At 38.0% G+C, this 27,819-nt stretch overlaps 1 protein-coding gene across 1 annotated transcript; it reads left to right on the top strand.

Annotated features, from left to right (window-relative positions):
• Positions 1–27,819, top strand: HAS2 (hyaluronan synthase 2). The gene is made up of 4 exons (XM_081266578.1): positions 1–602; positions 11,779–12,405; positions 22,777–22,878; positions 24,315–27,819. Exons 2-4 carry the CDS (start codon positions 11,779–11,781, stop codon positions 25,242–25,244), a joined length of 1,659 nt encoding a protein of 552 aa, XP_081122704.1. The 5' UTR covers positions 1–602; the 3' UTR covers positions 25,245–27,819.

The following is a 27,819-nucleotide window of genomic DNA, read 5'->3' as shown; positions in this document are numbered from 1 at the left end:
CCTCCTCCGCCCTATTAAAACACCCACCAGCTCACTTGTTAAGACCCCCTTAAGTTGGAGGAGGCAGAAAGGCAACAACAGCGAGGAAGGAGAAGTCAAAGCGTCTGGAAAGAATTACCCAGTCCTGGCTTCGAGCAGCCCATTGAACCAGGGACTTGAACCAGCCCTAGCCAAAGACTTTTTCTCCCGATTGATTCTGCGCTTCCTGGGTTCTGCTGAGTCTTCACCGGCATTTTTTTTTTTTTTTAAATACGAAAAAGAGACTTTCCGTTATCGGTGGGTGGGAGGGGGACTGGAACCCACAAAAAAGTTAATTTATTTTTTAAAACTGATAATTTTTTTTAAAAGAGTTAGAAGACTGAAGTGCAACGGAAATAATAAAAAGAATATTAGTGAATTTCCTTTCAAAGTGGGAGAGTACTAAACATTTGAGACTCCCCCATCTTTTTTAAATGTTGTTTTTAAATTTCTTATTTTTTTTGGCCGGTCGTCTCAAATTCATCTGATCTCTTATTACCTCAATTTTGGAAACTGCCTTCCAGCGACCCTCCGGGACCACACAGACAGGCTGAGGACGACTTTATGACCGAGAGCTGAACAAGGTACGTTACACAGAGGCGTTTGGGTGAAGTATGAAGGTCCTCAGGCCAGGGAAATGGAAGAAATTGTCCAAGTGAATGTTAAAAAAAAAAAAAAAAAATATATATATATATATATATATATATATATATATATATATATATATCAGTTTCTATAGAAAAGTTTGAGGTCTGAAAATTTCCAACATATTGAAAATCGGAGAATATTTCCGATCAGTATCAAGTTTAGCAACATATCCGTCTTTTCCCATCCCTGCAGCTCTCGCCATAAATCCGCTGCTTTTTTGGGTACACAGGTAGCTTCTCTTGGGCAACGCTGTTTGTCCTGAGATGTACTTTTCCATTCTGCATCTTCTGGAGCGACAGAGGGACTCTGTGTTAGGAAAAAGAGAATTTCCACTGTGTAAGGAAAATGCATCCCGCACAGCCTTCCCTTTCCCCCCTGTCTCCCCACCCCTCCTCCCTCCTTCTTCTTTTTTTCCCACACACTACGTTGGACGGAAAACCCTGTAACTGTCCTGCGGGTTTTACGGTTAAGCAGCTCTCTTTTTGCTTGGAATGAAAGGGTTAAGCGATCCCGGTTTCCAGCTCCTACAAGCTGAGACCCCCGAGAAGGAGGGTCCTCCGCCACCTCCTCGCAGCTACCGGCCTCACTCGGCCACTCCCCCTTTACCGAGCCTCCCCTCCTTTGCTTCCCAAACCCCATTAAAGTGTCAGGCTGGGTCTGTCCCTGCTCAGCTCAGCTCAGCTCCGGAAGCCTTACTCCGGCCAGGGGTCCCTGACGCAGGCGGTGGCACTCGCAGCTGGGAGCTGGAGGAGGGCGCGCATCTCTCCTCCCAGCGCAGCGCCGACCCGCCCGCCGCCCAGGGCTGGGCGTGCGAGGGGACCGCGCGCTGTGCTCAGGCAGCTGCAGCGACCTAGCAGCCAATTCCGACGTGGCACCGAGCACGCCGGCGCTTCTTTCCCCAGCTGCAGCTGGGGGCACCACTGGGTGGAGGACTTGGGGGCGCCGTCCCGAGCACCCACAACAGGGTGGGGGCTGGGGGCCCACGGGAACCCGGGTGAAAGTGGGAGTGAAGCCAGAGGCAGAGTTGGGATGGATAATCAACACCTTAGGCGGAATTGGTCACGCTAGTTCCCGCCCAGAAGGAGCCAGCGCTCTGAAATGGGTCCCAGTGAACAGGAGGGCGGGTCTGAAAGGAGGTTCTGTGTTAGGGTGCGAGCCGGGAGGCGAGAGAGGCTGCTTCCTCTGCCCGAGGAAACGCAGGCGAGGGGAAACGGCGCTGAAAGGATCATTAAAGCTGGCAAGAGGGACTGGGAGCAGAGAGGCGGTGCCTGGGGAGGAGGGCTTACAGGAACCCGATCTTATTTCAAGGCCTTAGGTGCCAGTTTCATCCAGAGCCTCTCCCTCCATCCCCAAACGCCAGCGCTGAATTCTTGGACTGAAAGGCACTGGCGCGCTTCTGCTCCTGGGGGAGCAAGCTGCTATAGCCGCGCTCCCAGAGGGTTTAGGCAAAAACCCTCTGGCACCTCCCTGCCCAGTTCCCCGCCCATTAGAACAGTGGCTGCCAAGTTGGTCGCTGCAGCTGCACAGAAATGCTACACCTCCTCAACCCTAGAGGCTGGGCTGGGATTGCCTTTGACGTCATACCCAGGGGGAGGTGTGACGCAATAGGTAGGGAAGCCCTGATTGGTCAGGAAGGGCTTCCCCCTCAACTCACAGCCTGAGTATCTGTAGACTTTCAAGTCAGCCTAGAGTAAAGCGAACCAAGCTGGTGGACGGGTTTTGCTGAAGACGTGGGGAGGCTGGTTAGAGGGAGAAGGATTTTACTCCCCGATGTAGATTTCAGGGCAGCCTCAGATTTCTCACTGCCCTGGGTGAAAGCATATGATAATATGCCTTCGGAGGTGTTAAGCCGGCTTGTGATTTTTTAAAAGGTCATTCTAATAATAAAGTTTTGATGATCAATGCATATTCATATGTATGCTACAAGGTTTTTAATTAAAATATATACTTCTATAGAATGGACAAGAACAGCTATTCACGCCCGTCAACATATTTGTAGATATTTTAGATTTTACAGAATTGGGTTGAAAAGAACTTTTGTTCTCCTTTTTCTTCCAATATGTGCAAGTTGACTCATTCATAAAATTAGTTTTACTACATCCCTTTTAAACACTTAATAAAATTACATATACAGCGGAGATACTGTTTTTTGAATACCCATCCTCTTTCACGGAAGTTTTCCCTAGTAGCTTGGCTATTCACTTTCAATGAAAGTTTAATACCTTAAAATACCTATTTTGGTATGTATACTATATTGTGTATGCCTTTGCATTCTGAAAAAAAAAATTCCAAATTCTACATAATTTTTCTGGATTAAATCTAGAATATCCTTTCCATTCTCTTTTTGCTTATATACTACCGGAGACAAATACATAGGGAAATGTGTTGTAGGTATACTGGCAGATGCATGCTACCTGGATTGCTTGAATTGAAAACTTATTTTACATAGATAGTTATGAAGCATATAGAAATTCAAAGATTTAATAAATTGGTGGCTTGCATCAAATAAAGTTATGACTTTCTTCAAAGAAAAGGAGATACTTAGTCAAGTACCTTCCTGGAAAACAGGAATTGTGCAACAAACCAATAAAAAGCTGTTTGTAGAAAGTAAATTAGCTTGGACGTGATCATTTTTGTTAGGTCTTTAGGTTATAGTACTTTTCTCTGCATGATGTCTTTGTGAACTAAGATTTCTTTTAAAATGTTTTTGTTTCTGAAATTTTAAAACACATACCTTTTTACTGATGCATTTCTTTTTCTATTATTGGCAAGGCAGGGAAAGCACTTTGTCTAAGGATCAAGGTGGAGATCTGCTTTGACAATGTCTATCCCACAGTTATGCATTAAACTTAAGATCAAATAACAAGTCATTGCATTATTACCTTCCTGGCTTTTTCATGAAGTGCATATACCCCATGTCTTCATTTGGGTTCTCCTTTTTTGCATGCATACCCAGGCCAGTTCCTCTACAAAGTTGCCAGGATGAGCTGGTAGAGCAGCCTGGGGACAGCTCCACACTTTATTCCTTTCCTACCCGGCAGCAATCTACATAGAATAAGTATCATCCCCTACCACATGTAGCCTTAAATTATTTAAGAATACATGCATATTATGGTGCCTGAGATTTAACCCAGAGTCTTGCACATGCCAAGTAAGTACCCTACCACTGAGCTATATCCCCAGTTCCCATTGAAGAATATTTTGAATGTTATCTATGTGGAATTCATAGGTATATACTGCCTTGCTTACAAAATAGGAAAATGTAATTGATATGAGTTGATTAAATATAATAAGGTCACAGTGTTAAGTTTTATTTTTTAAATTAAGTATTTATTAATGGATGTCTTTTAATTGAATACATTTGTATTTCAGGTAATTAAAAATTGAAATTAACATAAATAAACATTAAAAAGTCAAATAACCAAAATTCTATAAAGCAAAATATGATATAGCTTATAAGAAACAATAGCCATTATTTATCACATATCTATGTTATAGGTCCCAAAGTAGACACTTTCTGTATATTGTATCTTATCCTAACTTGAAAAGAATATTTTATGAAGAAACCTTGCCTCAGAAGAGTTATGTGATTCATTCAAAGTCACAGTTTTAGTAAGGGATGTGGATGGAGTTTAATCCAAGAGTTCAGTATAATATCCTTGAACTGTACTATGCTGCAGCTGGATTAGCTAAATTTTATGGGGTCTCAAATTGAAAAGAAACTACATCTGTTTGAGAGGAGCAGAAAAGATTTCACACAGAGTCTTGGCATTTGTGTTGCCTTTTACTGTCCATGATTTTGACCTACAAAGATAGTTCTCAAGATTCAATACGGGTAGTGAAGATACTCAGTGGCAGAGTACATACTTGCACATTTAATATAGTATGAAAATTTCATGTCAAATCTTTGGAATGTTCCCCTTATCTGTAACTAAGTTAAGGATGATAAAGTTCAGGATCTAATCAAGCAGTTGGGAGCATTGGCATCCTAGGAGTAATTGATTAAAATTGATGGTGCAAAGAAAGAGAAATCTGAAACCTAAGGCTCTGGATGCAGCTACCACTGGTGTGATGGTGTGTTTAAAAGGCTTGTATCCTAATCCTGCCAACTTGATCCTAGGATCTTTGCTAGTATAACTGCCTTGAATATGGAGGCAGACTTCAAAGACAGGAAGAGGAGGTCAGAAGGGGGAGAAAAGAAAGGGGTCTCAGTGCACTGTATCCCAGAGGGCAAGTATTCTAATGTGAAGACTTTGGGGAGGGATTTCATGTGAGTATTTTTGTCTCAGATTTCTAGACAGGGACATTAGCAGAGGGAATCCACAGAAAGGATGTGCATCAATGCAAATGAGGCATGACATCTTTGACTTTAACCCAGTGGATGCAAAACCAAACTTTATTGCACATTAGAATCTCCTGAGATTATAATTAATTCCTTTCAGTTAACTTAGAATGTTGTTAGAGCCACATGTCAGGGACTTTCCCAAGTCATCGGTTAATTTGGATGTACAGCACAATTTGAGAAATACTACTTTTAAATTTTTGACTCACTATGCCTTCCTAATCCACCATTCACAGGCAGACAGCCACCATGAGATTATGATTTATTTCCAAGAAGCCGATTTCCATTGTCTTTGCTGGTGTCACCTGCATATATTAATAGTCCCAATTCTAATTGTTCTCCTTATGGTACAAGGCCTTTTTCCTGCTCTTTGCACACAACATAAGTTTATATGTAAAGAAATCCTGTGCTCTAGAACTGGTTCTGTTGATGAGATATGATATCAAACAATGCTTTCATTATGGATAGACACATTCTTTAATGTCTTCCATCATTTTTTGTGCCTTTGTGTGCTTATATTCTGGCTATAAGTTAGAACAACACTGACTTAGTCTTCAGTGGATTTGAAAATATAATGAGGAAGAGAGGAAGTACAAGTGCCCTTTAACTTCAGCTACTCTTCCTTTGGATTGAAATGTTAGTTTGCAACAGCAATAATACCCACAATAATTAATTTTTGAATGCATACATATTTCAAGTGCTAGACTTTGTTTATGCTATCCTTCCTAGTTAGAATAATCCTGTAAAAAGGAATTATTCCCATGTTAAAGATGAGGCAGTGAAGCTTAAAGAGTGGATAGGAGGAAGAATTTGCCATCTACTCTCATCAGGTGGCAGTGATGAAGAGCACAAAAGTGAAATACTGAAGATAAACTCCATCCTGCTTATAGACACTCAGTGATGGTAGTAGCAGTTTTAAACTTAATGGGTCTTGATCATATATCTAAAAATTTTGAAGTTCAAAGATAATTAAATTGTCCAAGAACATATGACTTCTTCACAGAACCCTCAAGGTTTGGCTTAAAGTCAGTTTGCCAATATAAGGCATGAGTTGGGATGAATCCATTTCTTCTAATTCCCAACCCTTCTATTTTTTTTTCACCATGACACAGTTATTATTTGTTATCTAACCAACAATAGGTTAAAGGGGTGGAGGGTCTGGTTCATTAGGTAATTGTCACTGGTAGGACAATAATATAACTGGGAAGATTTTAGGTATTTAAATGAGTTCCATTTTAAATCTCATTATCTGTGGTTTGAGTCAGTATGATTAGCTGCATTTTATAGAGGAAAATGAAGATGTCAGCTCTTATGGAACTTGGTCAGGGTCAACCAACTAATTAAAGAAAGAGGTAGGACTCTGTCCCAACTCAGTTTGGTTCTTTAGGCCAAATTCTCTGGAATGAGAGGTGGATTTTGAACACTAGTGTATATTATTTAAAAACTTTTGTTAGTCTAGTTAATGTTATTAAATTTTTCCAATTGAAGAGAAAACATACAGGCACACTTGTGCTTGAGTCATTAGAACCCAAATGCGAAGCATTGTATAGATTAGTCAACAATACATACTACCAGGGTAATAGATTGCAGGTTGATAAAAGAAGATCTCATTATTCCTCATGTCCCAAACACAACCCCTGAAATCATAAGATTGCTCAAATTGCAACTCAAAATTGTTGTACATTGCTCTTGTGTGTTTTCTGTCTTTATTATCCAAAGGTCTTTTAGAGCTGGTTTAGTATTGCCTACAGCCATTCATATATATTAAGCAAGAAAGTATGGAGCTGTTTTTAAAAATGGTAATGGGGGAGAAAAAGTAAGAAAAACCATTGGAAGGGAGGTACCTTAAGGGCCTGGTTGACTCTCAGCGTGTATTCAGTGTTCCTTCAGTGATGACAGGGATGGGACCCATGCTTATCTGTCTACATTGACTGCCTAAGTCCAAAAGAATTTATGCATTCATTTGAAATTTGAGTACCTTCTATGTGCCAAACCCTGATTTCAGTAGCTTTCAGTAGCTTTCAGTATAGGGACCTAATGGTTATGGAGACTTGTAATTCCCTGTGTTCTGGAGAGTGCACAGGAACAAGTTAGAAAACCCAGCAGGGCAAAGGGTGAGCATATGCTGGGGGTAAGGAGATTGCAGGGTGGGGGGTTATTTTAGAAAGGAGTGGTAAACTGTGACCTCTCACAAGAGGGCCATCTGACCTAATCTCTGCAGCCTTTCAGAGATGCTGACTCAACAAATTTGAATTCACATCAACCAGATAAATAAATGGAAGAAGCACTTTATGAAAACTATGGGAACTTCGTTTTCACCACTGCACTAGGGCACTGAGAGCAGCTGTTGTTCTCCCTTCATCCAACATTTTGCTCTCTGGGTAATGTAAAAAGGTCAAGGCAGAGGAAAAGGCTCTGAGGCCCAATGACCCAAAGAGTCCCATTTGGGGTATATGAGCTAACAGCTAGGCTTTATATCTGCTCCACAGGTGGACTCAATGGAAACAGTAATGCCTTTCTTATGGTGAAACAGACTTTTGGCTGCTGGTATTAGAAGCAGAATTGCTGTTGCATAGATGGAATCGGCAGCTTCTTTTGAAACAATCCCCATGTCCCTTTAGGGTGCACTCACATGGGAAAGTATGTGAGACCAGAAATCCTCTCTGATAATTGGCTGGCCTAGAATCTGTATTTGAACAAGTGCCCATCCCCCACTTTCCACAATAGCAGGGATACCACTTTCAAAATTTTCCCCCAAACTCCCTTATACAATGCCATTTTATTAGAACAAAAAGATGATGCCTGTCATGAGAATTCAATTCTATTCATCAAATATTTATCAAGAAGAGTCAGGTGTTAGACTAGTATGTGCCCCTAGTATGGTTTTTGACTTTGGACAGCAAATTTACATACTCAGCCTCTTGGTTCCCTTGGCATATACATATATTGTAACATGAGTGAAGAATATATTTGTCACCTAAAGCCACTAAGATTAACTAAGATCATGCTACTAAACAAAACAAAATGCAAAAAAATTTCTTCACTGACTAAAATCTAATAAATGATGAATGAATGTTACCAGCCATCATAACGAGGATGATAGGAATGATGGGATTTCATTCATTCAACAGATATTTATTGAATGGTAGTAGTAGATAGTATAAACCATGCAATGTTTTTTGTCCTTTGAGAACAGATGTGTGTGTGTGTGTGTGTGTGTGTGTGTGTGTGTGTTGACTTTATGGATCTTACATTACACTCTATTAAGCCATCCCTTACCTTGATTTCAGTTCTGTGGACAACAGAAGTTATTAAGTAATTGGTGTCAAGTTCAAAAGCAATTTAAAGGTCAAAAATATTTTTTAATAGGCTCAAGTCTGATAATGAGCAAAAATTACTTTTTCCTATTTTAATTATTTGTGGAATATAGATTTTTAAATAATCTTTCTGTCTCACAGTAAGCAAGCTCTTATGATCTAGCAGGGAACTTTGTTTTTCCAACTTGACAGAAAAGCCATGTAGCCATGCTCCTGTTTTAATAGGAAAGTATGCTTACGAACCAGAGCACATGAATCAGGGATTGTCTCACAAGGTCTTACACATATGGCGCCCATAGCTGTGAAATGACCCAGAGGAATAATAAAAGAAAAAACACATCCTGTGTATCACTCCCTGAGATCAATGTCTTCACTCAGCAAAGCTGGCTCTAAGATGGGCCTTTTGCCCTTTAGGCTGTACTGAAATGCTGTGTGTCATACTAGGCCATGCTGAGATATGGAGCAGGAATATAAGGGTTCAATTTTAGTGACATGGTTGCAGTTCATTAGTAACTTTTCCCAGGCTTCAAAAGGACATCCTGAGGCTACCATGATGTAAGAGGGTGTTCCCACTTTAGCGGTGGCCAGCAGATGCTATGTGACTACTCTCTGTGTCCACGTGTGCTGATAAAAGCAAGGAAAATGTGAATAATGGAAAAGAATGTCAGGCAGCTCTTTTGCTGGTGATGGTGATTTAAACACAAGCTAAATACACACTTAAGCTTCTGCCTGGCAAAGTGCTTTAGTCCCCATGAAATTTTTCACTCTTGTGAGAATGACTCATGTCTTGGAAATGACAAGTTCTAAGTCTGGTGCTCCCAGCACCTTCAGGCATTGGTTAACATGCCCTTTGTGAGGGCTCAGCATCCTGTCAGCTGTTTTAATTAAGGGGATGCTGTATTTGCTTGCCTTTCACCAAAGACTCAGCATCTCACCCTTTTGCAGTAGTCTCAACTTTCCATTTGTGTTGAGGTCGCTTCTGTTAGGCTCCCATATTACACAGTACGGTGTTCTATGCAGCTGCTAAAAGTGGAACACACATTTGTGCTTGTTTTGTACGTTTTTAAAACAGATATGTTAAACTGCATTGTGTTTCTTTTTTAAAAACACTTTCACAAATGATTTTATTTTGCTACTCAGCACAGCCCTGTAAAGAGTCTTTGAAAAACATTATCATCTACATTTAACAATGACAACAACAACAAACAGATGTCCATATGCTAGAAACCTGGTTTCTAGGCTGCTGTGTATTACCTAGATTATACTAGCTAGGGTAAACTAAACCCCCAAATGCACAGCAGCAAACAGAAATAAATAAAAATACAGAAATCATTTCTTGTTAATATAAATGCAAGGGAAGTCCCCTTTCTGTGGGCTCTCGCTCTCTCTCTCTCTCTCTCTCTCTCTCTCTCTCTCTCTCTCTTCTCTCTCTCTCTCTCAGTGGTACTGGGGATTGAACCCAGGGCCCCACACATACTACTGAACTGCACATTCAGCCTTTTAAATTTTATTTTGAGACAGAATATTGCTAAATTGACCAATCAAGTCTCAAAATTGAGCTCCTCCTATTTCAGCCTCCCAGATAGCTGGGATTATAGGAGTGCCTCACTGCGCTGGGCTCCGAGTTCAAGCAGATATCCTGATTCTTGGGAGACTCCCTTCTATAAGGCAATTCAAAAACCAAGCTCCATCATGGGACTCTACACTGCCCTAGATGTTGATGTGTGTACCCAGCCTGCAGAAGGGGTTGATTGGAGGAGGACACCCTCTCTCTTAAATGATGCACATCTCAGATTTCAGGAGGCTGGAGTGTCATGGGTGTACCACACAGTCTGTGCTCAGGGAAGAGAGGTAACACAAAAGCAGCCATGCTAATGTTAACAGCAGTAGAATGCATACCTACTCAGGACCATTTTGATACATGAACAGAAAGAGAAGGTGTGAATGGTGTCTTTCTAGAGCTGAAAAAATATGGTGGCCATGCAACTGTCAACAACCAGGATGATACTACATTCCTATGTGGATATTCAATTTTAAATTTTGATTTGGAGTAGGAAACTATAAATATGCATATCAAGCAAGAGGTTTTACAGAGATAAATCTTAGCCCCAGTTTCTACTTAAAATAACTTTTTTAGCTTTTAAAACATTAGTTGAGTCAAAGAAAAAGATTAAGCACTAGTTATATACCAATAAGACAAATATCCAAAATTGATATAAAGGTCCAAAGATGGGAACATTACATTTATATCAGTTATGTCCTTGTGATAGTCCATTCTTAGAAGAGGAGGAAAGAAAACCTCAAGGGGGAAAATGACATAATAGGTTTACCAAGCATCTTTTCTATGCCCAGCACTGGAAATTATTTTTGAAAAGAACAGAAAAATGGCTCTCTTAGCTTTGAGTTGTTCAGAATCTCACTTAAGAGACACATAAAATGTAGGGGAAAGTATAAAACTGGTTATAATTAAAAACTAAAAAACATGTTTTAGGTCTAACATCCTTCAGCTTTTAATAGTATGCACATTCACCTGTTGGAATTAAGCATGATGTTATTTCTTCTTGAAGATATTCATTATTTCTACAAACACTTACTTATTGGAACACTTACTGTGTTCCAATAAGGTTCCTGATCCCCAGGATCTAACATCTAATATTGATGGTGATAGATGAAAGGGATAGATATTTGATGTGTGTATCCAGTTCAAAATTACAAGGGCTTTGAAAAATATTGTGCAGAACACCTAGGAGTAGAGAATTGTTTGTGTCAATGGGAGATTTGGAGTTAATCAAGGATAAACTTCCTTATTAACAGATTGAAAACAAACAAAATGAAGCTCTGAAAGTGAGGTTCAAACAGTCAATTGATGAGCTAGGAGATGGTTTCTCCACCTCCAATCTCAGCCAGATACATGGAAAGGACGTAAATTGAAGGATTTGCATTGGAAATGAGATGAAATTAGACATAAGAAATTTATCAAAATCTTCCATGGGTGTTGAACTTGTCAGTGTCAAAGAGTAAGAATAACCTGATACAGGAAGAAAGATTATGCTGGGCTTCAGAAATTTTGATTCTATGCCTAGCTATGACCACATAGAGTATGCTATAGTCAGAGAGGCTGACACATTAAAAACAATGTGTGTGTGCTGATAAAAGCAAAGAAATTTGTTTAATATATTTGGTATTTGTTTAATACATCTAGGTAGTAGTTTAATACATTATGATATTTCAATAGCACCATTATGGATTGGATTCTTGAGTTGTGCCAGAAGGGTTTCTTTAGCCTCATCTTGCAGATGAGCAAAGTGGGTGCCAAAAGTCACATAGCAAGTGAAGGGAATAACAGTGGTAGAACTTCTACATGCTCCGTGTAGTGCCCCCTGTTGACACCATGTGTATAACAAGCTTGGGACAGGAATGGTTAACTGAGAGTGTCATTTGATTATATTGCAGATGCATTGTGAGAGGTTTCTATGCATCCTGAGAATAATTGGAACCACACTTTTTGGAGTCTCTCTTCTCCTTGGAATCACAGCTGCTTATATTGTTGGCTATCAATTTATCCAAACAGATAACTACTATTTCTCTTTTGGACTATATGGTGCCTTTTTAGCATCACACCTCATCATCCAAAGCCTATTTGCCTTTTTGGAGCACCGAAAAATGAAAAAATCCCTAGAAACCCCCATTAAATTGAACAAAACTGTTGCTCTTTGCATCGCTGCCTATCAAGAAGATCCAGACTACTTAAGGAAATGTTTGCAATCTGTGAAGAGGCTAACCTACCCTGGGATTAAAGTCGTCATGGTCATCGATGGGAACTCGGACGATGACCTTTACATGATGGACATCTTCAGTGAAGTCATGGGCAGGGACAAATCAGCTACCTACATCTGGAAGAACAACTTCCACGAAAAGGGACCTGGTGAGACAGATGAGTCACATAAAGAAAGCTCTCAGCATGTAACCCAATTGGTCCTGTCCAACAAAAGTGTTTGCATCATGCAAAAATGGGGTGGAAAAAGAGAAGTCATGTACACGGCCTTCAGAGCACTGGGTCGAAGTGTGGATTATGTACAGGTAAGTCCCAGATTCCTGCCAGGGCAAACATACATTGAAATAAAGCAGCTTTTGTGTCTCTCCAGTCATATGCTATAGCCCATCCTTGTCCTGAACACAGTACTTCTTTCAGTTCATTTGAAAACAGCACGACTGTTGAAAGCACATTTTGAAAGACAGAAAAAAAAATCTTGTAAAACTGCTAAGACTATCTATGAAAATGCTTAACTTGGGGGTCATGTTCTTGGTTAGAAATCAAGATTATTTAGACAGGAGACCCTTCCTTCCCTTCCTGTGCCACCTTTCCTTCTCTGTCTCCTACGTTCTGCCAAGTCAAATCCAACATCATTTTCTACACCCTTAAAAGTCTCCAACTCTTGTAAGAAAATAGTGTCGACCTAAGCGAGGGGTCTTGACAGAATCTGCAGGCTGAGGAAAGTCTATATTATGTTTTGGACACAGACTGGGAAAAATGGGAGTGGAGAGGATGATTTTGATTAAAAAGAACAGGGCATTCAAAATTGAGCTAGAAAGACAAGGAAAACAAAAACAAGTTTAAAAAAAAAAAACTTAGAGCAAAATTGAAGTAATGTTTATTTCACTCCCCAAACAGCATTACCTCACTCACTCCAACTTGACCTTTGAAAGCATCTGTAATGATGTTGGCTTGCATGAAAATTAGGCAGACTGTGTCTCTCAGTAATTGGCTGACAGCTCACTATGGGGTTTCTCTTGTCCCAGTTCTCACTGAGGTTTCTTCTTTGGAACATTAGGAAGATCCCTGCGAATTTTCTAATTTTAATTTTCTGTAAATTCTTTAATTGGATTTTGGACATGAGATATCAAGAAGGAAGAAATATCACTGGTATAAGAAAGCTACTGGAACACTGTCCTCTTAAAAGTAAAGTCCTAGTTTTCAGAATACCCATTCTATTTTTTAAAGGGTCTTTATTGCCAGAAGTCTTAACTGTTGGATCTCAGAGTTACGAGAAGGGAATGAGCATTGGCTTTTGAGTCAATTTGCTGAGATCATAATCACAGCTATTACTAACTGATTGACCTTGCAGACCACCTTCCTGGGCCAGGGATATAGCTCAGTTGGTAGAGTGCTTGCCTTGCATGAACAAGGCCCTGGATTCTATCCCCAGCACCACCACTACAAAAAAAAAAAAAAAAAAAAAAACAACAACAACAACAAAAAAAACACCTTCCTAAGCATCAGTTTACTGGAAAGAACAAAGCCATCTTAGAAACAGTTTGAAGAAAATTTTGTCAAACAATGTATTCCAAGTGCTTAGCAAGAGTTGTTCATGATATTATTGTTAATATGATTACAACTTTTACTGTTAATATATTTATTATATAGTCAGCTAGTCCATACTAAAAAAATTATAGTATCTGTCATTTGTCCCTTAGGATTAATTTTAGTTTATATATGAAGAATTTTGAGGTATTTCTTTGTCGATACCTATCCACATAGTAAGCTCTCCTCTGGGGAGTTGGCTGAGTTTCTCTCTTAGGTTTCTCCTGATTTCCAAGGGTAGAACTTTCACATTTGAGGTGGCTTCAGTTATTGCAGGAAATTTAGGATCTACATATGCAACTCTAGGCCTAAATGAGAGGATGGCAGGATATTCTTAAAGGCAGGCATATGAGAGGAACTTTGAGGTATGAAGAATGATGCTCTATGCCTAAAACGAGAAAACATCTGTTTTCATATTTTGCCTTTAATTATAGTTAAAACAACTGCTACATTTGTCAGGTCTAATCAATAAATCTTTGTGTGTTTTTTTTTTTTTTTTTCTCTTTCTTTTACCTTCCCCTCCCGAATCCCCTTCTTCCATCACTCTTGTTTTGAATTTTGTTTGTATCCTTGACAACTTCACACTGTGCCTGTCCAGGAAAAAAGAATAATTCAAAATATGAAAGGTTAGAATAAGCTTCCTGTTGTAGCCCTGATCAGGCTTGTGAACTGTCCTTCCTCCAGGCTGAACCCCTCCAGATAGACTTACCCCAGCAGCTGCTATGAACTAGGCCCTAGTGCCTCCTGGGACTCTCAGCCAGTTCCAAGCACTCCAACACATGCTAAAATCTTTTAATGTTCTGAAACTAATAATTCCATCCTGCTATTCCTCTTCAAATCTCCTGATTTCGGACCATGCTTAACCTGTAAAAATTGTAATTTCTTAAGGTTTAGACTACACACTGAACACTTTGATCTTCTGACTGTCCAGGCTTCCGGAACTGCAAAGGGTTACGTATTGATCGGTTGAGAAAGATTTTGTACACAGAGACTTAAAGGAACCTAACCCTGTGTTTCTGCTAGAAGCAATTTTTTGGTAATAGCTAATCAATCTTCATGGCAACTTTAGAGAACATAACTACCATAAATAATGATAATTAACTGTGTATAATATTTGCCTGGTTCCTGTTCTCTACAGAAAGCCTAAGCAACTGAAATGTTCTGAGGGCTAGACTCCAGAATTGATAATATTTTTTTTCTTTCTATTCTTCATGTCAGAGGAAAGGATTAACAGCATACTGAAATAGGAATGAGGAAATCTGAATTCCAGACCCAGATCTGTTCTTTATTTGCTATGGACTTGGCTCCAATTGAATCATCAAATGAGCTTGTAGAACACATGATCACTGAGATCCCTCCCAGCTTGGGATTCAATTCAGTACCATTTTATCTCCATTGACCTCTTGGTTTTTTTTTTTTTTTTTTTTTTTTTCAGAAACATACTAGAGATCTGCTAGAGACTAAAACAAAGAGAATTATCAAAATTTCTTTTCATTTATTAGTTACTATCATGGCTTATCACTTTGAAGCTGCCCTTTCCCCAAATCTGGATTCTTGAATATAAACTCTGATTTAAGAGCTACCATTATGGGCTTTTCTGATTTGTTTTTTTTTTTTTGAATGAGAATTTCAAACATTTGGGGAAAAAAAAGGTGTTTCATGGCTCAAGACTTAAAAGAGTTGACAACATTTGGTTCCCCACTTTTCCTGGTGGCTTGTCACCTTCACTCTGCAGCTTCTGTAACTTTCACTCATGTTCAAGCTTTCTTAAAAATGGAGACTGAACAACCAATAACTTTTTTTATTACTTTAATGCTTGGAAGAGATTATACATTGACTAAAGGTAGGAATTATATTATAATGACTTGTATAACTCATTCTCTAAAGGAATGCTTATATCTTTCTATTTCCATTCAAGAAAAACATAACAGAACTGCCAAACTGCTTAGATGTGTGTGAATTAGAAGCTTTCTGTTGGTTGGATTTGAGATCCCATATCATAAGCCAAATTACTTTCAGAGATGAGCCTTTCATTGACATTTTTGATTATATCAGAAATTTTAAATTGTGGGCAATATTTTGTTTCTGTAAAGGTTACTTTTTGTCCTTGTTTTCTGTTTTTTTTCCCATGTCCTGCATATATGTAGTCCCCCCCCCAAAAAAAAAATTACCAGCCCCATGTTACTCCTTTTCACCAGACTTTGAAGTTTTCAGGGTCTAGATTTTAAAAATAAGTTTGTTATCTACATTTATATACTTCCAAATCCAAAGATCATATTCCTGTTTGCCATGTCCAAAGATCATATTCTTGTTTGCCATGTCCAAACCAGGTGGAGCTGCTTCCCTCCACCATGTCCTTCCACCATGATGCTCTGCCTCACCTCAGTCCCAGAGTCACGGGTGTTGGCTGACTATAGACTTAGCGTCTGAAGCTTTGAGTAAAGTCACACTCTTCAAGTTCAATGCTAATGAAGAGATGCAAGATACAACGCATACTTATGTAAAGTTAAATGAGTCTAAGTATGACATTGGCCACATGATGAGCTTTTGTAATGTAATGAAAAAAAAAAGTACCAAGACATGAATTGACGTGAACATACTTTATATACAAAGATAGGAAAAATTGTCCTCTACATGTGTAATAAGAATTGTAATGCATTCCGCTGTCATGTATTTAAAAAAATAAGATCAATTAAAAAAATTCACAATGGTACATTCTAGGTCAGGAATAAATCATAAATCAGCTCAAACCACTCTCTAATTATTTTATTTCTTTTCCCTAATTAACAACACAATCTAAGGACTTTCGAACTGTCTGTCTGCTCTAGAATTCAGCTTTTTGATATAAATTGGTTGGATGTTGGATGAGACATTGGTTTCCTCGTTCTGAGTAAATTATTGCTTATTTACCATAATTAATACAAAGATGCCTTCTCTCTGGACTATTGTCTTGAATTTGTGCCTTTGGTTTTGAATTTTCACTTCTTAGTACATGTGACCGACATTTATTGAGGATTTTTTTATGAGCTAGCCATTATTAAGTGGTTTACAAGCATTATCTCATTAATCAACCATCCCTACCAATTAAGGAGATGGTATGGGTAGTCATATTTTTCACCTGATAGATGGAGGCTCAGGAAGATGAAGGGATGAGTACAAGTTAAGAAGCTAGTCTGAGTTTACACAGCTGGGAATTATGTTGAGAACCAGATCTATTTGATTCCAAGGTCTTGTATAGTGCTTTCCTTTCCTTCCTATGGTATGTTTACTCTGGTTCACCATTAGGAGTTCAGGGAGAGTAGAGCTATCTTGGGTTTCCTAGTAATTAACTATTTGTAAGGTCTTTTGGGTTCATTTGTTTGTTTTTTGTTCTGGTCCTTACCCCTTTTCCTTAGAGAAATTGCTAGGGATGGATGAGCAGAATATTCTTTTATTTTGGATAAGTTGTGTGGCAGGGACCAAGCGCAAACTGCAGACACTCTAAAAATAGACTCACCAGGTCAAAGTTAAGATGAAGGGTCAAGGTTAAGATGAAGGATCAAAATGAAGATGAAGCTCAGGTTTAAGAAGGGATTGAGACTTATAACAGGAAAAGGGTGAAGCCAGTAGCAACATCAGTGGTCTTGATTTGTTTTCAACCTGTTTCCTCACTGAAGGCAGTAGGAGGAATAAAGATTTCCTCTTGTTACACTGGCTTTCAGCGTTCTTTGAAGTAGAATGAGTGGTAGAGAAGGAGATCCATCAGTCAAGCTGAAAGAAAAGATATTTTTTTAAAAAATGAATCATGGACACATGGTATTTTAGACAGTGTCTTAGAATTTGAAAGGTATTGGATGGAGCAAATAGTAACATTGTAGAGAACTTTATTGGGATTGCTGTGAGGTCGATGAACTTTTAATAGTAGTGAGAAAAGTTGCAATGGATGGTTTCATGTTCCTTTTTCTGATTTTCTCCACTGAGACATATATTTGTGGTAATGATTACCATGATTCTTTAGACTTAGATTTGCTTAAGAAGTATAAAAATTTAAAGGTCATCACTTTATACTAATGGGATTCTACTCTACAGTCCTTTCTAATTCACAAAGTACTTTCATATGTGGAGTCTCACTAATGCACTATGATGGTGATACAGGGCTTGTCCAAGGTTATAGACATTGTAAGTTATGGGACTTAATATTTTAATTTAGGTTTCTTGATTCTGTGGGTATTAAAATAGGCAAAGTCTAAATAAAATCTGCATAATAGTTTATTAGTGAGGCTCAGTGGTGCATGTCTGTAATCCTACCTACTTATGAGTCTGAGGCAGAAGAATCCCAAGTTCAAGGCCAGTCTGGGCAACTTAGTGAGACCCTGTCTCAAAATAAAAAATAAAAAGGGCTGGGGTTATAGCTCAGTGGTAGAGTCCCCTTGTGTTCAATACCCAGTACCAAAAGAAAAGAAAGAAAAAAAAAGAAAAGAAAAAGTTTATTAATATCCTATTCTTTATTTTTAATTTTTAAAACAATATACTTTTTTATACTTTATAGCACAAGAAAATAGAGGCAACTTTAAAAATCCTAGAATTAAAATTGAGGCTAAAACATATTTAAACTCCACATCGCTGTTATTTAGGATATTTATTTTTCATGGTACTAGGGATTGAATTTTAGGTGCTCTACACTTGAGCTATATTCCCAGCTCCTTAAAAAAAAAAATTGGGACAGTATCTCACTAAACTGCTCAGACGAACCTAAATTTGCAATTCTCTAGCCTCAGCTTTTGAGCAGCTGAGAGTATAGGCATGTGCCACTGCCACAGAGTCTGTATGGTGGCTGTTATGTTAATGAAAGTAGATTATTATTTTGAAACCAGGGTTGGCAAGCTTTGCTTATAAAACAAATAAGGCTAGAATATAATTAGGAAGAACCAGCCACTTCAGTTTTAACCTGTAAATATTCGGCTTTGCAACTGCTCCTCTTTGCTGTTGTCCTGTGAAAGCAGCCATAGAGAACATGTAAATGAGTGAGAATGGCTAGATTCCAATAAAATTTTTATGGACAGTGAAGTTTGATTTTCATGTAATTTGCATGTGTCATAAAATATTCTTTTGATTTTTTTTCAGACTGCTTAAAAAGATAAAGACATTCTTAGCCACTAGGCTATATCAAAACAGGTGGCAGGCTGGACTTGACCCAGTGGCCAGCTCCTATTTTGACAGGGAACTAAAGGGAGGTGTTAACTCTTGGCTAGAACAGAATAGCTGAAAGGGCACTGATCATATGCTTTTTTTCACTTGATTCTGTGGATAAAACTGAGATGCCTGGTTCTTTCCAATAATTTTATCTTGTCATTTTCCACTCCTTTTACTCCAAAGTTGTGACTTTGCTTCATTTCCAAATCTCCTAGTAAAAAAATCTTTCAACAAATTGCAGTGATACTCTCAGTGTGGCCAAAAAGACTTTTGATTTGTTCCCGGTTGGTTTCCTGTATGCAAATCATGTCTGTCATTTTTCCTTATGTGAAGTTCAATTCTGCATGAATTGGTGTGTCTCCCACAGATTCTAGCCCAGAGCTGAACAGCCAACATTCATGAACGTGCACACTTGTTATTGGTGAGGAGGTAACTAGATATTTTGTCTTTGCGGATTTTAAGGGCCAAGGCAGTGTTCTTCACATCCTACTAAGCAAACGTCACTGTGTCCCTGAATATACATGCTTTTCCAGACTGGCAAAGACTGACTTTCCAGTTGGCATTCAGTCATCAAATAACATCCAGGAATGGAAATTCTTTAAAACTCATAAATCCTCATAGAAGAAACCTCATTCTCAGGAGACTTCTGAGAGCTTTCCCTTCTAATGCATTTAGGTCACCAAGGGAACAGTCTCTCAGAGGACATTTGGCACTTCCCTTTTGGAAACAGGGAGGGGCACAGGCCAATTTTAATATGCAGAACCTCAGAGGTTTGGTTCAAGTGTGGTCATTTCAAAGAGGCTCTTTCCCTGCTTGCTTGGGCTCCCAAGCAGGCGGAGTTATTTGAACACTAATTCCGGATTGCTCCCTTCCTGTTGTTTTTAGACTTATTTTAGCCGTTTTGGTTTTACCTTTCCCAGCTTAAGTCAATAGAGGAGGGTGTGGCCATGAACTTGGGAGGCTGGGTTCTAAGGTGGGCTGGACTTCTGCCTTCACCTCTCTCTACCCTTATTGCAGGACTCCTGTCTGACTTGAAGCCATGTACCAACTGGTGATAGACAAAACACAGGAGAGGAAAACATCTCTCTCAGATCACTTTGTGTAGTTCCTGAGGCTTGGGATAGCTGGATTTAAAACCAAGTGCCATTAAAATCCTGTTTTTCAAAATAAAAAAATTAATGCCTACCTTTTTTCTAATTTTCCTCCTTAAGATAAAGAGACTATGCTGAACCTAAATGAAATGCCAAAAAGCAATAAATAGATTCTTGTTTTAAAAGTGAGTGCTTCTAAATAACCAAACTAAAATTTTAAAAATACAGGAGTTAACCCCCAAATTGCCATACTTAAATCTATAGGTGTGATAAGTTCACTTTTTATTACTGAATGTCCCATATACTCCTTGAATCCTTAAATTCCAATAATGCACTTAAATCATTTTTTTCAACAGCATTTTTCATTAATGGAAAACGTTTCACACACACAAAAAAAGCCATTAGTAAAGTTAAGAGTGGTACTTTTAAAAAATTTTGTGATTCCTTAGCAAATAATATGAAGAATACATTCTGTATTTACCTAGTATCTTCTTCAACCTTGAGTCTTTATGCAGCTATACACTGATTTTTTTTTCAAATGTTGACTTTTTATGGTAGAGTTTGGAGAACTGTTAAGATAATCACTTTTGATTATAATTATAGTCACTTGTCACTTAATGACAGGAATATAAGCTGAGAAATGCATCACTGGGTGATTTCATCTTACAGACATCATAGAATGCACTGGCACAAACAAAGGTGGCTACAAGATCATTCGAAAATCTTATAGACACACGGTAAAATGTGGTCAGTCTTTGAACAAAGTATTGTTAATGTGGTACTTGATTGTAAATAGACTAAATCGATTCAATTCAACTAGTATAGCTGGCTCTGGTGGCAGAATAATAAAAAAATTAGCTAATATTCTACGCCAATCATGTCCTTCATTGTTTGGCTGGCTCATCATGTGCATTCTGATCAATTTGTGTTTGTTAGGGCCTTGGTGCATTCAACAGAAAAAAATACTATGTCCAATTAGTAAATATTCCAGGGATAATGTCCTAGTTTATTTTCTGTTTTCATCACAGATTATCTGAGACTAGGTGATTTATAAAGAAAAAAATTTATTTAACACACCGTTTTGGAAACTGAGAAGTCCAAGGCCATGGCAGCAGCTTCTGGCAAGGGCTTGTCTACTGCATCACAATAGGATAGGAAAGAGAAAGACAACTGTGAGCATGTGCAAGGAAGACGGAACACAACCAAATACGAGGGACACCCTCTTTTTAATTTTTTTTTTGTATCAACCTACTCTCACAGTAACTAATCCAGTTCTGAAAGAGCCAGAGCTTATTGAGTGAGGATCAGCCTGGTCCTGAAAAAGCCATCGGTTTGTGAGGGCTCTGCCTCTTAGAGGTCCCACCACCTCTCAACACTGTTCTGTTAGGATTCCACTTCAACATGAGTGTTCAGGGGGACAGACAGTTTCAGATCATAGCAGATAGGAAGATGGGGACATTTTTTTTCCTAGTTCTGGTTTTCTCATATGATATGGAGGCAGCTCTGTCCATAAATTTAGCCCACCAGGACTCTGCCACCTGACTTCCTCCTTTCCCGGGAGAAGAGCTGTGCCTTAATCTAATTGGTGAGTGTGGAAGGAGTAATGGTTTACCCAGCTTTTCTTTCTGCCCTGTGTTCTGGGATGGGGCTGCTAAAAGATACGGCATCAGTCAGACCCTTTTGAAGGGGCACACATTGTGTCTGCAGAGGAGGCAAGTCCCACTTGGACATTGTGAGAGACTGAGTTCAGTGCTGGGGCACATGATTATGACCCTCCTCCTTCACACAGAGAAACCCTATTCTTCATGTCAGCCTCATAGCGGTACAGGCAGTAATATGGATTCTCTAATCTGCTTCATTATTCATTTAAATTTCCCAAAGTCAGGCCAGAAGGAAAATTACTATTTATAACCTTCCTCACTTTGGCCTCTGATAAAAATGACTAGTAGGGGTGCACACATTTAGAGGAATTCCAATAATCTTAACTTTAATTTTGTAGTTGGTTTGGTTTCATCATTGCTTGTTATGACTTTTATAAAGATTGTTTTTAAGAATAACAATTGACAGTTCTAGAATAACCCATGGTGATTTATATCTGCTTTTAAACTCTGAGGCATAGAAGAACAAATAACACTCTAGAATAAAAAGGTTTTCTGAAGGTCACATGAGTTCTCTTCCCTTTGCAACAAAAGAGGGTATTTGCGAGCCCAAGTGGTATGGGCACTGAATTCTCTTGCTTTACAACCATACAATCACCTGGAGGAGACCTGCCTTCTGTCTCTCAATCAGCATATTAAAATGAAATGATGGGTGGGGGCTCCACTAAATATATCTTCTTTTAGTACAGTTGGATAATTATTATTATTATTATTATTATTATTATTATTATTATTATTATTATTATTATTCAAAACTGAGAGACAAGTTTTTCAATTTTTATTTGAGGCAACTGAAGAAAAACATCTAGGGTGACTAACCATCTGAGTTTCCCAGGAATGGGGTGTTACCTGGGACAGGAGACTTTTGTTGTCAAAATTTGGAACATCCCAGGCAAAGTGAGAAAAACCTGGTTAGCCTATAAATTATACCCAGCACAATATTTTAGCTCTTCTATCTAGCGATGATGTCACTAACTTAAATATTGAACTTTCTGAAAAGTCTACTCTTTGCATTGTCCATGATAAACAAAAATAACAGATTCTTGTGATACTTGTTCAGTGAAGTCTTGTGACAGTAAGGCTTAGGGCATAGCATATATGCCTAATTTTGACTAAAATGCACTCATAGTTCTTTTCTTTAACTCATTTTCTTTTTTCTCCTTTGCAGGTGTGTGATTCAGATACTATGCTTGACCCTGCTTCATCTGTGGAGATGGTGAAAGTTTTAGAAGAAGACCCCATGGTTGGAGGTGTTGGGGGAGACGTACAGGTGCATATAGCTTCATTTTTTTTAAAGAAGACACTTTTAAAAACACTTTCTTTCATCAATCCATTGAATACATATTTATTATTCTGTGCCAGGTATTGTTCTTGGTGCTGGACCCATTAGAATGTGCCATGGGTCCATTTCGATGTCTCATTTCCTATCTAAATTGAAATGATTTATTATTTCTTTCCTTAGTCAGGGGTAACCCCTGTGTTTGTAGTGACTGATTATATACAACATAGCATACATGTGCAATGATTTCCACCCATATCTCCTGGGGTCACAAGTTAATCTTCAGTGTTCTGCTAAAATCTGATATTGGAATTCACTTAGTTATAGAAGTAAAGAAATGAAAATATGGTAAAAACATACTTTTCTATTTAAAATCTGTCCAATGTGTGATGGATTAAAAAATACAAATTGGAAAACAAAGGGAGAAAATAATTGCAACTCAAATGTATACTAATAAGGCAAAGAAACAGCAGGTAGGTATTCCAATATAAACCATCATTTACTACCAATAGAAAAACAATTAGTGAAACAAGTATTTGTGAAGGTAAGTTTGAAACTTGCACAATTGAAAAATGAGTATGTGAAGATGTATGAAGATTAAAACAAGAGTCCTTTGAAAACATGGGGTTACACTTTAACAAAAGATGAGAAGTATATGGATAATTAACCTTAAAATTTAGATTTTGTGTTGCTGTGTAACCCATTTTGTGTATGCATGTTCGTAGAAATGGTGAAAACAAATTGTTTTAGGAAGAACAAAAGAAATAGACAGGTGATACAAAGGAAGCATGCAAAATCTAGATTAAAAAATGAATAATAGTGAGACAGTGAAGAGCATTTAGACATATAACCAAGAAAAGGCATAATTTTCAATAGACTTTATGTAAAGCATTATTTCAGGATTCAGATTTTATGGGGAGGTCAGAGCGAATTCTTATGTCATTGGCATTACAAGACAATGTGGAGAGCAGGGAAGGAAAAACTGATAGACAGGGATTGGATCAATTGGAAATTAGCTAGAACAGGAAGGAGCAGGACTTTAAAACCTTCACACTTTAGATGGTAGGAAAGAATGTATGGAGGAAGCAGTTATGGACTGAGAACTAAAGCCTAAAAAACTCAGTATTATATCAGAACAGCTGGAACAAGAATAAAAAACAGCAAAAAGAAGACAAGAATAATGAAGTTGAAGAAAATGGTCACTATAGAAGAATACACACACACACACACACACACACACAGGTCAAATTAATCTAGCAAAACAGAAGACAAAATTAACTATGTCAAAAAGAGGAAGGAAGCCCAAGTAGGGGGATAAAACAACAAATCTCATGCTAGGTAGTCATCTCAGTATGGTTCAGGTTTTCTTGGCATTTTTAGCTAAAGCATACATTTATTTATTTATTATTTTATTTTCCTCCTTGCAGATTTTAAACAAGTATGATTCCTGGATCTCCTTCCTCAGCAGTGTGAGATACTGGATGGCCTTTAATATAGAGAGGGCCTGTCAGTCTTATTTTGGGTGTGTCCAGTGCATTAGTGGACCTTTGGGAATGTACAGAAACTCCTTGCTGCATGAGTTTGTGGAAGACTGGTACAATCAGGAATTTATGGGCAACCAGTGTAGTTTCGGCGATGACAGGCATCTAACGAACCGGGTGCTGAGTCTGGGCTATGCAACAAAATACACAGCTCGATCCAAGTGCCTTACTGAAACGCCTATAGAATATCTTAGATGGCTGAACCAGCAGACCCGTTGGAGCAAGTCCTACTTCCGGGAGTGGTTGTACAATGCCATGTGGTTCCACAAACATCACTTGTGGATGACCTATGAAGCCGTTATCACTGGATTCTTTCCTTTCTTTCTCATTGCCACAGTAATCCAGCTCTTCTACCGGGGTAAAATTTGGAACATCCTCCTCTTCTTGTTGACTGTCCAGCTCGTGGGTCTCATAAAATCATCTTTTGCCAGCTGCCTTAGAGGAAATATCGTCATGGTCTTTATGTCTCTCTACTCAGTGTTATACATGTCCAGTTTACTTCCTGCTAAGATGTTTGCAATTGCAACCATAAACAAAGCTGGGTGGGGCACATCTGGAAGGAAAACCATTGTTGTTAATTTCATAGGACTCATTCCAGTGTCAGTTTGGTTTACAATCCTCCTGGGTGGTGTGATTTTCACCATTTATAAGGAATCTAAAAAGCCATTTTCAGAATCCAAACAGACAGTCCTAATTGTTGGAACATTGCTCTATGCATGCTATTGGGTCATGCTTTTGACGCTGTATGTGGTTCTCATCAATAAATGTGGCAGGCGGAAGAAGGGACAACAGTATGACATGGTGCTCGATGTATGATCTCACATTGTTGATGTTTGCAGGCACACAAGCAGACACACACAACACCTTAGTTCCTCCAGGGGCGCTACAGTAATTGTGGCATCAGATGATGCCACCAAAGGAGACATATCACTCTGCTGCGACTTGAACAAAGACATTTTTATGGATTATTTTGATTCTGCCAAAGTAAAATGATACATCAATAAGAAGAAATTGAAATTAATCTGTTATTTCTATGAAAATGGGATGGATTCTTTGTTTATGCACTTTTTCCTTACCGTGCATCTGCCTGACAGTGTTTGCCCTATATACCTCACTAGCCATGCTTTATGTGGGTCATCATGGAAGAAAAGGATTTTGGAAACTCAAGGAAAAGTTCTTTCAACCTATACGACCTAACTTATGGACTGTTTTGATAGCTAATTTTTTTTAGGAAGGATTTCTCTTCTTTTTAACTCTACCAAATGAAATGCCAAAGGAAATGTTGAAGGCCGTTGGCTGTGCTGTATTTTGATATAACTGTACTGTGTTTTAAAATTTTGTATGCTGATTTTAAAAACAAATTTTGCATATTCTATATTTTACTTTACTGCCAAAATACACCTGTTCTTCCTTTTTTTAATAAAAATAAATTCTGAAAAAATCATACTTAAAAAAAAAAAAAGACTTGCCCAAAATGTGAAGCTTGGTTAACTGATGTTCATGATAGAAAGAATAAAATATTTCTCTTATTCTGTCCCTTTTAAAAATTGAATAGTTTGTTTCTGTGAAAAGAATTTAAAATCTTCAATATTCTAACTTTTGGTTTTCATTTATTTTAGAAAAGGCCAATATATCTGTTCCACTTTGGTAGTAAACATACACACTTATGTGTGTATCAAAAGAATTCATTGAAGAGCAAGGTCCAAGGGTAGAAAAGTGCAAGTTTTTCTTCAGGTAATAAAAAGGGAATGCTAGTCCTTGAAAGAAAACACGAGGCATTCAGCACTGGACAAATCATGAATATCAAAGAGGAATAATTCTAGCTATGTTTTCCCAAACCAAATAAAATGGAAAGTGGAAAAAATATCTGAATAATTTGGACAAATGTAATGCAGTTCTTCAAGGTCCTGTTTTATAACCTGAATGCACCAGTTCCTATCTGTACATTGAACATTTTCATCTATTTTTTGAATTGGCAATTTTGCGTTATGTATTAATATGATGTTTACCCAGGTAAACTGGATAAATTATAATAAATATAAAATGTACAGATTCAAAATTGGCAGATTAAATCTCTGTGTCCTTCTACTTTCCAGGGAAGACTTTTTTCCCCCTGAATTATTCAGATAATGAATGGCCTCATCTCTCCTGTTCTTGGTCTCCATAAAAATGTCTGCACAATAGAAATGACAGCAAGATCTAATAAGTCTATCAAGAATTGGCACATATAAAAGCTGATGAACCTGATACTCTGAACTTGACCAATTTAGTTGCTACGGGGCCTCATTTGTTCAGTTTGTCTTTTACATGATTGATCTTGAGTTGTAGTTGGTGCTGTGTACACCTGTGTTGATGCACAATCAGAACATGTGAATAGTTGAATACAAAGCACTGTGGTGAAGCAGAGACAGTGAAGAAGATCAAGCAGTGTGCTCCTGTCTTTCTGCTTCCCTTTTATGCAGATACCTAGTACAAATATCCTAAGAAAAAAACTGCATGTTCTACCTACCGAGTATAAAAAGGTACATTCACCTTCTGAATCTCAGACTCTCACGGATTGGAGAGCCTGTGGGAAACAAACACACCATGCCAATAATTAAGACTAAAACTTGAGTTTGCCTTTTTAACTATTTATGTTCTAAGTTAAGCTTTGATAACATTCAAATGTCAAATTCTCTCATTCTTAGAAAGTTGAATTAATTGCCTGTATTTATTTTAGCAATTATTCAATGTATTTCCAGTATAGGATGTATAGTATAATTGATTTTTTGTAAATAAAATATTTTTGATAAAATCATTGCCTTTTTTTCCTGAGGGAAGGGGAACTTTGTTTTCTTGATTGTAATGGTATGGATTTAAAAATGGGGTATAGAAAAAAAATCATGTTGGGCAAAGATAATGTTACAGAATGGCATATTTGGTAGAAATCTCTAAAATTAGTATGGTTTGGAAATCTGGAAAACTAAGACAAAAAGATAATCTTAATCAATGTTAGCCTTTTGTTTTTATCTTCTTTCTCTCAACTCCCTTGAAAGTAACCCAAATTTACACAAAAGTTTGATTATAGTAACTTATAGCAGAAAAATCACAGATATGAAGAAAAATGAGCAAGTTTATTATAGCATTATTTACAAATAATAATGAAACTTTAAAATAACCTAAAATTCAATAATGAAGGGGAAAATTAACTCAACTATGGCATATCCAAATAATGGAACATTGTTATCCACTGAGCACAGTGTTCTCAGAATATATGAGGAAATCATAGAAGTGTCATCCTTAATAATAAATAACTATTTTGTATAGTAACATGCCCATTTTGTAAAAAAATTGTTCAAAAATGGTTATCTCTAATACTGGGAATTTGACCAATTGTTATTCTGTAAACATT

The sequence above is a fragment of the Spermophilus citellus genome, assembly GCF_964194105.1.
Source record: "Spermophilus citellus genome assembly, chromosome: 14".
NCBI classification, from domain to species: Eukaryota; Metazoa; Chordata; class Mammalia; order Rodentia; family Sciuridae; genus Spermophilus; species Spermophilus citellus.
The sequence above is the reverse complement of the archived record's forward strand: the minus strand, read 5'-3'. Positions and strand labels throughout refer to the sequence as shown.

What these genes read in the sequence shown, in the direction of transcription:
- HAS2 (XM_081266578.1), top strand. Translation starts at nt 11,779, where the DNA reads ATGCATTGTGAGAGGTTTCTATGCATCCTGAGAATAATTGGAACCACA. An exon ending in GAAGTGTGGATTATGTACAG is followed by an intron (nt 12,406 to 22,776) that starts GTAAGTCCCAGA and finishes TCTCCTTTGCAG; the next exon opens with GTGTGTGATTCAGATACTAT. An exon ending in GTGTTGGGGGAGACGTACAG is followed by an intron (nt 22,879 to 24,314) that starts GTGCATATAGCT and finishes TCCTCCTTGCAG; the next exon opens with ATTTTAAACAAGTATGATTC.